Source organism: Anopheles coluzzii, chromosome 3 (genome assembly GCF_943734685.1).
Source record: "Anopheles coluzzii chromosome 3, AcolN3, whole genome shotgun sequence".
Lineage (NCBI taxonomy): Eukaryota > Metazoa > Arthropoda > Insecta > Diptera > Culicidae > Anopheles > Anopheles coluzzii.
In genome coordinates this window covers 30121266-30134857 of record NC_064671.1, presented here as the reverse complement: position 1 = coordinate 30134857, position 13592 = coordinate 30121266, and the positions used below count along the sequence as shown (strand labels likewise).

The window sequence follows — 13592 nt, the reverse complement described above, 5'->3', positions numbered from 1 at the left end:
CACTCACACACCCGTTCACGAAATCTCCTCATTCGCTCGCTAGCTCGCTACACACGCACACACAGTGCACAGTGCCCAATCGGAACGGAGCTGCATCTCGTCACCTTTTCGTCCGGCAAAACGTATCGATTCAAGTGCAAAAACGCTACGCAAAGCTGCGAAAACCCATCGAAAGAGGCTCCGTCTGCTGCCCTCCATTTGCTGCCAGCACAATCTTTCGGTGCTACGTGTCGACCCCCTCCCTGCCCGGTGCGTTCTAGCGTGTTCTAGCAGTGATCCAGCGGGCCCAACCGAACACCCCGAGCGTGCACAGTGTGTCTCCGTGTGTGTCCGAGCACCGTCCGCTTATCACTTCCGTGCCCCCCGTGATAATTCATAAAAGCCTCGAGCATCCGGCCAGCGGAGCTCATTCGTCGCAAACGTCGGTTCGGACCAACTCCACTCCACTCCCCGCCGCGTGTGTGTGTGTGCGTATTATTAGTGCGTGCTTGCGTTTCCGTGCCCAGTTTTCCGTGGTGGAGTGAAAAGCGCCCGCGAAAAGTCAAGCCCCAAAAGTGCATCCAGCGCGAACGCGAAGCGAGAATGGCAAATCGGAACGAAAACGGCCACTCCGGCAACGCCGACAAGGAAGTGCGCGTCTGGTGCGATGGATGGTAAGTAGTAATGGGTGGAAAAGCCATTTTTTTCTTCCCCCGCTGATGCAATGTGTACTACGATTGAAGGTGTTTTTTTTTTTGTCTCGGATTTTCCCTCCTGGCGTGACCTTAACCAGCAGAAGGGACAGAGACGGCCAAGTCGTTGTTTGTTGTTGGCCTGTTCCCAAAATAGAACTATTTTTCATAACTCTCCTCCACCTCAGCTGATTCTGAGGGCGAGGGAACCGGTGGTCGCCAAAGTGCGCAATGCGGGTCGGAGAGCGCGGAGATGGCGGGTTTAAAATTTTAAACAAGAAACGCCCTTTTCGGCACCGTTTTTTTACGTGTGTTTGTGCGTGCGTAGAAGCAAAATTGCGCGCTTCTTTAAAGGTATAAAAACACACACACGAAAGGTGTGTAACCTTTTCCGTGGATTTATTTACGGAAGTGCACCCAGGGGCCTGGTTTTTGTAGGTTAAACCAGTCCAGCACTTCCACCACCGTTGCTTGCCACAAGTACATGTTCCGGTTCTGTGTGCACACGGTGAAATCTGGCCTGCAAATCGGCCATCAAACCGACAAGGAAACACCGAGTGCGTATGTCTATGCAACTACGGCAAACTGCAGTTAGTAGGTGCATCTGCTGTGTCCGGAGTGTTTTTGTGAGCGGACAATTCCTTTTTTGCTCTAGCACCAGCACTCGAGAGACTTCCGTTTTCGCAAACGAGCAACATTGTACCAAACGGCACCAGCAGCAGCCTACTAAGAAGGTTGAAGGATGTTGTTGATGATTGTTGGTGCTGCTGCTGTCTAAATCGGTACACAGATGCCGACGCGATGCCAACGCGATGTTTGTTCTTTGTTTGCCCGTTTCTGTAAGTTACAAATGTGTACCCAACTTTGTCTCAACTGCAGCGTCGTGTGGTGAGGGAAGAATGTTTCATTCAACACAAAATGATTTGTATTCTTTTTTTTAGTGAGGCGCGGGAAAAGAACGCTCAAAACAGCGACGTGCGGTAGTAGCTGCAGTTTTTTTAATCGATGCAACGGTATATGATTCATCGTATGGTAGTAGTGTGGTGGGGGTAAAACAACAACCCCACAACAGCTTGGAGCGCGGGTGGTGGTGGGCATGGCAGACGGAGGAAGGAACCGTTTAACAAACGGCGAAACAAGCGCGGCTTCCTTGTAGTGGAACAACTTGCCCTCGCCCCACCAATATTTCCACCAATGGAATGAACTTTTGGCCCAAACCACCTTTTGGCTTGTGGTGGTGGTGACGGCGCGTCAAACTTTGAATGAAACTAGCCGTGTGCGCGGGGTCAACACGAGAGCTGTGTACCAGCAAAAGCAGCTCCACCACCTCCAGGTTGAATGAACCTCCCTGCTTGGCGCGCATTCCTTTCCTGCAACGGCAGAGGTCTTTGCCGGGCGGCGCCAGAAAAACACGCCACCGACCGAAACGCTTGCGCTTTAACGCGTTGACGGCAACGTGCGAGAAAAAAAAAACCCGCTATCAACTAGCGTGAGGATGACGTTACAATCATCCCCCACACCCTGAAGTACCCTCCCTTTCCGGGGGTTAACATTTTGGCACCAGGGAAAGGAAGGTCATCAACGTGTGTGAGAAAAGGAGTGTGAGAGAAAGAGAGAGAGAGCTAACGAAACGGGATGCACTAATCAAAACACGCGCGCGAGATCGTATGATTCAGCCCGTACACCTATCAGCGTCCAGCAGCAGGCTGCAGGCTGCGTACAAAATGCGCAAGACCGTGTAAAGGGAGAAGCGCGGGACCGCGCATACCGTGGCCCCGAAAAAGAGAAACAGAGAGAGGCAGAGAGAGCGAGAGAAATCCCAAGCACATGTACCCCAAGCGTCACACGAGCACGTGTGTTGTGCATAAATCGTACGGCTCTTTTTTTCTCTGTTTTTTTTTTAAAGCATACATTTCTCTTCTCTTTTTAAGCGTTGTACCACACAGCCACGCAATGCTTTCCCGTTCAATTCAGTCCTGCATTGCTGCTGCTGTTAATGATACATATTTATGTGAAACAGTACGGTGGAGCGCGGTAGAAAACAGGTTTTCCACACCAACAAACAGCCCATAAAACGATGCGCGCGTTACATTACTGCATCTCCCGTTGCTGGGGGCCAACAATTAAAGCGTGCTTGCTTGCTTGCTTGCCCTTGATTTCCAACTGGCATGTTGCCTCGGTTTACGCGGCAGTTTGTTTACGGAGATGCGGAGGGCCAAGAGACGCGTGTGGATGGTAGTTTAAAAATAGTATTAACAGTAATACCCGGACTGCCCGACAGTAGTAGTAGTAGTGTGTACAGCAGTGTGTTTTATAAAGGAGCAAATCTTTTCTTTCCGGCGTCCTCAACGGTCCAAAAACGTGCCCCGCGGAAGGTGTGTTCAATACGAAGGATAAAAGGGGCCACCACCACCACCACCGATGGGCGAAAAGCCTTCTCCACTCGCACACACACACACACACACAAGCGCTCCTCTAGGTCAAGGTCGCCTCATCGCACTCACCCGGGGCGGGTTTATTTACGCGGGGTCTAGAGTTACCGATGCATGCGAAACTTCCGCCAAAACAAAAGGGGGGGTGAGATTGAGAAGGGCCCAAGACGGGCAGTTGCAGTTTCGTAGCGTCGAGCAAATTGAGATAAGCAATGTGTGTATGTGTGTGTAGGGGGTTTTTCTTTTGTTTTGCTCCCCTAGTGGGTGCGAGAGTAAACATAAACGAAGAAATGCACGCGTGTGCATTACGATAAGTTGTGTTGCAGTTTAGTTTTTTTATGTGTGCACACAAGATCGTCATCCCGTTTTAATCGTTCATTGACCGTCTCGAATCGTTCGATTGGCGTCGATCCGAGTAGTCACCAGGTTTTACCATTTTTAATTCCTAGAATCACTAATGCCCATGGTGAGTGTGCAGCATGACGGGTCTCAATTTGATTGTAAAACAATTTGTACGAGCAATTGCATTTATTGCCACACTACTCGAACGGTTTTTTTTCACTGTAACTCTCGCGTGGCGTAATGTATCGTGTAACGTATTTTAAAGCCAGTATGCTAGCAAGATAAGATAAAACCACACGCTTTTGTGTGGGACGCTACAATGATAATGATTATTCATCACACCCATCACAACATCCCCCCACCAAGCCCGGGTGTATCTCCGATAGCATTCCAATGTGTACTTCCGGCAGTACTCGGATCCTCACCCTCCGTTTATTTACAGTCATCGGTGAAATATTCCGCGATATTATTGAGCTGCGAGCGATAAGAATTTGTGTTGTACTTGGAAGGTGTGGTAGTGGAAAGTTTTACCTTTGCATTGGCGTATTGTTGTGGAAAAGTGGTTCATATGGAAACACCACCAACCAAAGGACACAAATCAAGTAAACTTATCCGCATTAGGGTCGCATTTCTCTATTTATGGAGCAAAGGACATCCCATTCACATACGCCAGCGCGAGAGAGTAATGTGGTTGACCTTGCGACGGACTCGCGACGGGGTAAAGGGGGGCCGAATGGGCATCCTTCTATTTAACCATTATTTTACTGCAAAATAAATTGCTTAAAATGTATTATTCGTTGGAGTGTTCTATGAACACCATGCAAATTTTTTAACCCTCAAATAACAAATAACTGAGAAAAATACAAAATAAGATTTTGTAGCTTATTGAAGTAGATTTTGCCACTTTGAAAATAAGCTTAAACCAGTGTCACAGGGATGGAAGTTTTACAATGTATATTTTTTAAAGATATGACATTTCTATAATTTTTCCGGAGAAAACAAAGCCAATTAAATGAGTATTTTTACTAATATGTATTTAAACAAAATACAACTATGCTTCATGTGAGTAGTTATGCTTGTGGTAAAATGGGCAGATACTTTTGACATATGGCGCATGGTGAGGTTGTGGTGTGTTGTACTTGACCCCACAATAATGGTTACAGGCGCACAGCTTCGAAAGATTTGATTTTGTAGATTTGAAACGTGTAAAAACTGTTTTTATTTAATTAATATATTATTGGATGAATTGTAGGAGCTTTCCTGCTGCATATACCCATTACCTAAGCGCAGTTGTTGTGGTCCATATTGCCCCAGTATTTTGACGTTTCACGTTTTGTTTATATGGCCCTGCGTGTCCAAATAGCATCTCATAAAACATCAACTTTTATTTTACACTTTTTTCGTGTGTCTAAGTTAATTTTCAGACTATGAGGTGGCAATTTTATTCCATAGATATAAGGTTTTCCAGGAGTTCTCATAGCTGTGGGACACTTTATGAACGCTTTCTTACGTGAAATGAACTTAATGCAATGAGAATTGGACTTTATACCACCCTTGTTGGACAAATCCAATAAGAATTTCCAAAAAGCCTGTCCGAATAGGGTGTCCAACTTCCATAGAATCCAACTTCCATCATATGAAGTTCACTTCCCGATAAGAAAAAGTCAAGGAAGTGTCCCACAACTATGAGAACCGCTGGAAAACCCTGTAAATGGTGGAGGCATATAATAATGCAAGAATAATTGTGTGTAGTGGCAAATTCAAAAGCAATATTCCGTAAACTGCTTAACATGGCCATTTTGCACCGTTTTCTCCTACTCGTTACTGTGGACACGACGACACGAGTCATCGTTGCATTGCCAGCCTGCCTGCCTGGTCGTTGCTTAATTTCTTCGGCATTGCTCGTTAAGCGGGTCACGTTTTGGAAGATTTTCTAACTACACACCCGGCACCGGCAACTACTGGCGGCAGCACGCGGACACACGGACGGCACGCAATTAGCTAATAGTAATATCAGTCAGTGGTGTGACCTTTTCCTTTGCTTCACCGCTTGTCGTAATGTCTCGGGGTGTGTCCCCTGGGGAGGGAGGAAGTTGGGTTTCTCTTCTTTACTTCTCTCTACCTCCCAAGACACGTGTGTGTTACCGTCGTGATAAGAAAATAAGCACCACTGTGGGGCACCAACCCTACGCAATATGAAGCTTGGTTTGTAAATTATTTAATAACAGTCCCTCTGGGGGGGAGCCGTGTGTGTGTGTGTTTTTTTTTTTTTGTTACCAGCAACACAAAAGTAATTACTATTTCCCATCCCATATTGATTGGTTATTGATTGTTTTTGTTGTTATTTTTTCTCTTTTTCCCGCTCCCGCAGCTACGATATGGTACACTTTGGACATGCGAATTCCCTCCGCCAGGCGAAGGCGCTCGGCCACAAGCTCGTTGTCGGCATCCATAACGACGAGGACATTACTAAGAACAAGGGCCCGCCAGTATTTACGCAGGAGGAAAGGTAACGTTTTGTAATGATTTGATTTTTTAATATACTGTATTTTTTTTTCTTCTTTTCCCGTTTTGAGCTGCTGTGAATATTGCTGAAAAATCGCGCTCTTTCTCTTGACCTCCGATAATACTGCTACTGAGGACCGTTCGATCATTCAGACTGCCATAGGCTGTACTGTCTCTGTGTTGCCACCTTCTTTATCTAATCCCTCACACTGCCCCGACCTGAATCGATTACGCAAGTGTCACGCCACCGACGCTCGTCGTTACAACCCGGCCGATGACGTGCGCAAATCCTTATCCCCCGTTTTTAACCCGGTTTACGTGACCGGTTATCAGGGGGTCCCTACCTAATGGGCGATAGTGTGGTCGGTCGGCGGCTGAAGGTACAGAGATCTCGGAGAGGGAAAAAAACACAACCGAAGGAGAAGCTTCTTAGCCGAGATTCCCCTTAGTTTTCGGTACATTGGCGCGACCTTCTGACGTGATGATAATAGACTGCTCAAGGCGCTTTGATAATGTTCCCAAGGGGGTATAGGAGGTCGCGGAAGTTGCCCGAAGCCCTGAACCGAAACATGTTTTGTTGAGCCATTTTTTGTGTGTGCCAATGAGAGCAGTGTGTAAACCATATATACTCGCTTTAATGCTACATTGGCGCCATTTAATGCTTGGTTTAGTTTTAGCGTTGGTATTTGTAGCGCGTACGATCGATCACGAATAATGGAGGGAACGTGAAGCACATGCCCTGCCAGGCATGAGGCCTGATAATGCTCCGTGTTCTTGGAATGTGTTTTTTTTTCTCTCTTTGTAAGAATCGCATTGAGCCAGCCAGTACGAAACGCGCCGGGACCTCGTGGTCGTGGTTACCGTCAGCTCCTGCAATCCCCGCCAGAGTTCAATAGCAGGCCGCAAAGAAAGCGCGAACTTTGGAACGCAATCGAACGACTCACTAGCCCCCCCCCCCCCCCTCCACCACGACCTCTCCCCTTTCCTTAGCGGTTTATGCCCGGCCCAAGTGCTGCTGATTTGAGATAGCGGCATGGCTTGGCAAGTGCAAAGGGGGGACCTGGAGCGTTGTACCAAAGACACGGCGACATGCGCTACTGATTGGTTGGTGCGCTAGACTCGCGCACAAAACGAGTATAAGAGGGAGTGAGAGAGTGAGAGAATGCACTTTTTTAAACTCCCATTTACACGAAGAAAAATGTATATTGACCGCTGGGTCCCACTTATCAGAGACAACGAACCGGCAAAATGCCGCGTAGTAGCAGTAGCAGCAGCAGTTATGCTATCAACGAGCGTCCTCCTTTGCGGGGAGGAGTGGAAGGAGAATAGCGGGGATGATAGTTGAAACCTTGCCAGCCTCACACAACGGGTGGGTTGGAAAAGTATCTTGAATGAACCGTATTTGAAGGATGATAACGGCTGTAACGCACGTTTGTTTGATTGCATTTCTAGGCAACGTGTGTCATTCGACCACGTGACATTTCGGTGTCAGAAGATCGCATGAGATATGCATTTTCCTTTTCAAAAAGATCGATATTAACATGAAGTTGGCTAGATAAATGAACTAATGTATGTCTTTCAACCTTTTCCTCTTTGTAGATACAAAATGGTGCGTGGCATCAAATGGGTCGATGAGGTGGTGGAAGACGCGCCGTACGTAACCACGCTCGAAACGCTCGACAAGTACGACTGTGACTTCTGCGTGCACGGTGGTAAGTTTCAGCATATGATCGCTACAACAACAACAAACACTGCCGGCATGAATGAGAACGCTTCGCTCGGGACCGACTCATCCTGCGATGCGTATTTTGACCTCCGTCCACTATCGGCGCGCAACCCCAATCTCTTGCTCGATCGGAGTGGTGTGATGATGTTGTCGTCGTCTGCCTTATCTCGCTCTTCCTTCCCGACGCACATAGTAAAAAAACGGACGACCTCGTTCCGAAGCCAGATCCGGGATCACATACACACACACACCTATCCTTGCAATGAACTGTCGGTCTCGCGGCCGGTCTTACGGTGACGACGTTGTTGCTTCCGTGGCCCAGTGTGGCTGCAGCGCGGTATTGCAATCTTCAATTGACCCAGGGCCCCCGGACGGGAATGAAACCAAGCGATCAAACGATACTTCCGAAACGGTGGCGGCGTTGGTGCTGTGACGCCCCGGGACGTAATAGCACTGACCCTTTAATCAGCGAGCTGGAAGAAATTGTTTACTACGGCGCTAAATTCTGCGAAGGGAGGGGGGGGGGGGGGGGGTTGTGTGCACGATCGTGATTGATCGATTGATTGGCATTGAGAGGTAGACGTGTGAACGTTGGACTGTAGGCCTTATGCGACGGCCAACTCAGGGAACCTTCAATTGCTCTTCCAGCTTACAACGAGCATCCATTATCTTCTAAAAATGTTTCATAAAACTGTTAACGATGATTCTAACATTAAATTCGTTTTAATTACCACTTTCAGATGACATCACCCTAACAGCGGATGGTGTGGACACGTACCATTTAGTCAAAAAGGCACAGCGATACAAGTAAGTTTAAAAAAAGATTTACTTTTTCTGTTAAAAATGACTAATTTAGTGGCTTTTTCACTCTATTTTTTCAGGGAAGTATCGAGGACGGCAGGAGTTTCGACGACGGATCTGGTCGGACGCATGCTACTCCTTACCAAGAACCATTTTAAGCAAGGTGATAAGGAATATGAGGTTGAGAAAGATGGTAAATATTCATCTCCACATTACTCTCGCATTCTCGTCTGCCTGTTTTGTTTCGCTGCGTTGCGTTGCTCTCTGCGTGCGTTTTGTTGTGTGTTTGTGTGTGTGTGTATTGCTCTGAGTTTTAATTTACCACAAGTAGCTTTACCAAAATGATCGTACGAAGGCGCACCGTCGTCTTCTAGCTCTCTGTAATGCATTATACCTGCTTAGAATTTGCTACCCGTATCCCCCTGCACTCTCCTCTCTCCGACACTTTCAGTGGAGAACGTGGAGAGAATGTGTGTGTGTGTCTAATTACTTATTTAATCTTTCGATTCGTGGTTGTATCCTCTTTTCAACTGTAACAGGGTTTTCCAAGAGTTCTCATAGCTGTGGGACACTTTATGAACGCTTTCTTGCGTGAAATGAACTTAATGTAATAAGAATTGGACTATACAGCACCCTTGTTGGACATATCCAATCAGAATTTCCAAGGAGCCGCACCAAAAAGAGTGCCATAGAGTCCAATTTCCAAAATATGAAGTTCACTTCCAATAGGAAAAGAGTCAAAGAAGTATCCCACAACTATGAGAAACATATTGGAGAACCCAGTAATGTCCTATTCTGTACTGAGATTTTCGTCTGTCATCCTGTCGTTTCATGCTCATAACTCGCACAGCTTGCACCCATGCCTGCCTTGATTCCTCCCTGCAACAACCCCACTTAACATTCCTGTTTGATACTTAACCTGCATGCCTGCTTTAACCACCAAGCCTCTTCCCCTTTCTTTCTGTTCCTCCCTTCTATGCTCCCGCTCTCTCTCTCTCTCTCTTCAACCGAAATCCACCCCTTTGCGCTCTTTCTCACCACAACAAGAAGATGTAGACGCGCTAGAAGCATTGCTGAAGCGGTATAATGAAGAACACTTCCAAATCCTAGGCTCGTCCCAGCTCGGCCAGGACCATACGGCCCGCAGCCCCTGGACCGGCTGCTCCCAGTTCCTGCCGACGACGCAAAAAATCATCCAGTTCAGTGACGGCAAGGCGCCGAAGCCGACCGACCGCATCGTGTACGTGGCCGGTGCGTTCGACCTGTTTCACGTCGGCCATCTGGACTTCCTGGAGAAGGCGAAGGAGCACGGCGACTATCTGATCGTCGGGCTGCACACCGACCCGGTGGTGAACCAGTACAAGGGCGGCAACTATCCGATCATGAACCTGCACGAGCGCGTGCTAAGTGTGCTGGCCTGCAAGTACGTGAACGAGGTGGTGATCGGCGCGCCGTACTCGGTGACGGCCGACCTGATGGAACACTTTAACGTGGGGCTGGTGTGCCACGGTCAGACGCACATTGCGCTGGATGTGGGTAATATCGATCCGTACGCGATACCGAAGCAGATGGGCAAGTTTATGCTGATTGATTCCGGTAAGGATGACGCTAAACGATGCGCGAAACAAAGTGTGCTATGAGTACTAATCGTGAAATGTCTTTTTTTTTTGCAGGCAACACCATCACGACGGAAGACATTGTGGAAAGAATCATTCGCCATCGGCTCGAGTTTGAGCAGCGCAACAAAAAGAAGGAAAAGAAGGAGATTGAAGTGTACGAGGCGATGCAGAAGGTGAAGCTGGCCCAGAAATCCGGTTGACCCGATGACGCCGATGACGACGACGATGATGATGACCGTCGTCGTCGTCAGTAGAGGAGATGCAGCAGCAGCAGCAGCAGCTAAAGAAGTTCAAATTTCCCGTCTCCGTGTGTTTTGTGTATATTTTAACTTGAGTTGACGTGTGTGTGTCGTATGGCGTGGCGAATGTGTTTATGTGTGTCTAGCGCGCCGTGTTTATTGTATCGCCGTATCATTCCTGTTTATTTGTCTGTTTTTAGTTTATAGTTAACGTAAAGAAGAGGTTAGATGCGAGGCTGAAAGAGGAAGTGACGAATGTTATTTACCTGCTTAACACAACAAAAAAAAAAACAAACAAACAAGCAAATCCCCGGATATAGTTACAATTTAGTTCAGTGCGACCGCTTCTGCGTGCGTCATATTATCAGCCTAATGTGGGAGTTTTTTTTTATCAAGAGAGTCAACCGTGTTTGTTTTTAGTTATTTATCTAACGTTTTTAATGCAACACAACAGCAATAATTGTAGAGAGGGAGATAGAGATGTAATTGTTCTTTCATTTCGTTTCCACCACCATCGAAAGAGGAGGAGAGGTTTCGTTTTGGGAAACCTGACCGACCCGACCGGTGGGGTAGAACAAGAAGACGAAGCAGAAGAGTAAAAAAGGAGTGACACATGGGCGCACACGAAATTACAAAAATAGTAGAATCTCAGTTTGTTGGTCGCCAATTAAGAGTAAAAAAGCACCCCCAACATTTCGCTGTAATGGTGTCTGTGTGTGAGTGGGCAAAGATTGTGGAAAGACGCGGGTTTGTTTTTTTAGATTTTGTTTAAAATATTGTATCACACCAAATTGAGTAGTTTCGTTTTTTTTTTGTATTTATGTTTTATTTGTGCTATATATGTTGAGCGGAATAGGGATAGAAAGTGACGTATACAAAAGCTTAGATTTCAATTACGAGAAGCTACAAGAGAATAGTGGCCGTGTGTATGTGTGTGTGTGTATAATTGTGTGTGAGTAAATTATTAGCTAATTAGCACAGGAACATTATGAACACAGCAAAAAAAGGTGTAAAAGAGCAAAAAGGATTAAGGATAAATCACACACACACTCACACACACACACACACACAAAACACCCCAAAACACAACAGCCTAAGGTTTAGGGAAGCGACTGTACGCTATAACTACTACTATATAATGTATATTTAACGTAACGACTACTTATCCAATGATCGATCGCTTGTGTAATTTCAAATCTGCGCGCGCGCGATCCCCCTTTAATAATGATGTAGCTGTGAAGCTGAGATTCCTTTCTTTTTTCTTTGTTTTCTTTTTCTGGTGCGAGAGATTGCTTCATCACAAGAGGAGAAGAGAATGTGTAACACACGTTTGTAATATTACTGCTATTATGTGCGGCTAGCGAAAATAGAGGTTCAGAGCAGGAATAATAAAAAAAACATACAAAAGTGAAAGCCTAAGCGCGGGCGTCCGTTTAAAATCAATCAAAAGAAGGAGAGAGAGAGAGAGAGAAAATCGTTTAAAATTGAACCTGTGTACATAGATACTGCAACGGCTCAAGCTGCTATGGCTGTATGGCGTGGCGGACTGGTGGTTTAAAGGGTGGAAGCCACCGGAGCCCTTTACTCTGGGTGTTTCTGTGTGTTTCGGATGCCTAGTAGCTAGCTCGCTTTGTTAAGCCAAAACTGCTCCTCCCCCCGGTTTTCAGTGTTGTAGAGAGGCAGAGCGCGCCTGCACGAGTCCGATATGGCACATTTACAAACTTTGTATAACAAAACAAAACAACACTCCACAAACACACACGAAAATTATAAAAAAAAAACTGCAAACCAAATAATATTATCTTCGGGGCATACGAAATACGAAATATCAAAATCTATATTTGATTTGGCGTTATTTCAAACATCCGAAAAAGCCGTTGCATGGGAATTGCATGACATTGCATTCTAGAGTGCAAACACCGCACATGTGTTGACAATCAGTTGTGTAACGCACCACACATAATCAGGCCGATTTTATTGTGATAAAAAATGTAACTAAACAACAACAAAACAGCACACAGCAACGCATCTCAACGCACATCAACCTCAATCCGTCAATCTGTCGGTGCAAATCGGTGAAACGACCGCGCGCGCGCGTTTGTGTGTGTGTGGGGGTAATGAAATCATTGCAGAGAGAACCATTTTTGCACTTTTGCTGGTTATACTGGTGCGCGGCATAAGCGATCTTCCAGTTTGCACATTGTGCACAACCACCCAGCGGATGAACAATTTATTGAATCATTACACGCCCGACTTCCCCCCCTAGACACGACGGGAGATATGAAACGATTCGTTCGGCATGCCCGCGGGTGGGAAGAAAATCTTTGTACCAAAAACGTTTGTTTTGTATAGAATTATGTGTTTTTTTTTTGGTACAAAAATTCACCTCTTAAACCTTTAATCGGTGCGCTCCAAATGTTTCGTGAGGTATGAAGTAATAGTTTAAAAAACACACGTTTTTGTGTTACTAAATCCCGATTTTATCAAAACCAATGCACCTAAACTCGGAACGCTAATTACCATCCGGTGGCGTATGACCTTCAACCAAACCACACGCCGTCCTCGATCGCTCGATGATCAATATGGATCATCTAGTGTTAGGTGCTGGTGCAAATACACCATCCCACCTGTGGCTCGAATCGGTGGAACATTTGCTGCTGATTGATCTCTTGAATGTGCGGGCGCGCACAACAACACATCTCATCAGGCTGCTACTGGTTTCGTTCTAAATCGTTCTAAATACGCCCTGTAGGGTGCGGTAGTGGGTGGACCGTGTACCATTAAGATAATGGGTGCGTCGGTCGTCTCCCTGTACCCCTTCGATAGCAACTCTTCAACTGGGCAGGTGACACCACGGTTCCATATCGAATCGTTTGTTGGGAGGGAATACAGCCTGCTTTGATTGTGATGGCATGGTTTTTTTTTTGTGGTACAAATGTCCTCAAATTAACCCTTGAAGTTCTGAAGGGAGGTATTTTTGCAGGCATTTTGGTCCTCTTTCATGAAGAGTTAAGTAAGTAAGCACATTTTCCATTTTCAATTCTAGAGGTTGGAAACAGTCCTTGAAAGGTGAAACATACACGTCTCGATGGTTTACATTTTTTCCCACAAGAGGGCCACTCTTGGTTCAAAATCTAACGTACGTCCGTGCTTATCAACATTGTTGAAGCAAAATCTAACGTTTTGTGCTTATCATTTTTGAAGTAAAATGCTAACTCTTTTTATTTATTACAGGCAAACTCAACTTCCCATACAAA

At 46.1% G+C, this 13592-nt stretch overlaps 1 protein-coding gene across 4 annotated transcripts; it reads left to right on the top strand.

The window, feature by feature from the left end:
• On the top strand, positions 1-11754 carry LOC120956645 (ethanolamine-phosphate cytidylyltransferase). 4 transcript variants are annotated; one of them, XM_040378292.2, is made up of 7 exons: positions 1-653; positions 5817-5954; positions 7550-7662; positions 8417-8483; positions 8558-8670; positions 9528-10073; positions 10151-11754. In XM_040378292.2, the coding sequence occupies exons 1-7, from the start codon at positions 583-585 to the stop codon at positions 10294-10296; spliced, it is 1194 nt and encodes a 397-aa protein (XP_040234226.1). In that variant the 5' UTR covers positions 1-582; the 3' UTR covers positions 10297-11754. The 4 variants fall into 4 exon arrangements, with proteins under 4 accessions (XP_040234226.1, XP_040234225.1, XP_040234228.1 ...); XM_040378291.2 differs by having other exon boundaries at positions 9525-10073; XM_040378294.2 differs by having other exon boundaries at positions 3-653; positions 8558-8640; positions 9588-10073.
• Positions 11755-13592: the final 1838 nt, after the last annotated feature.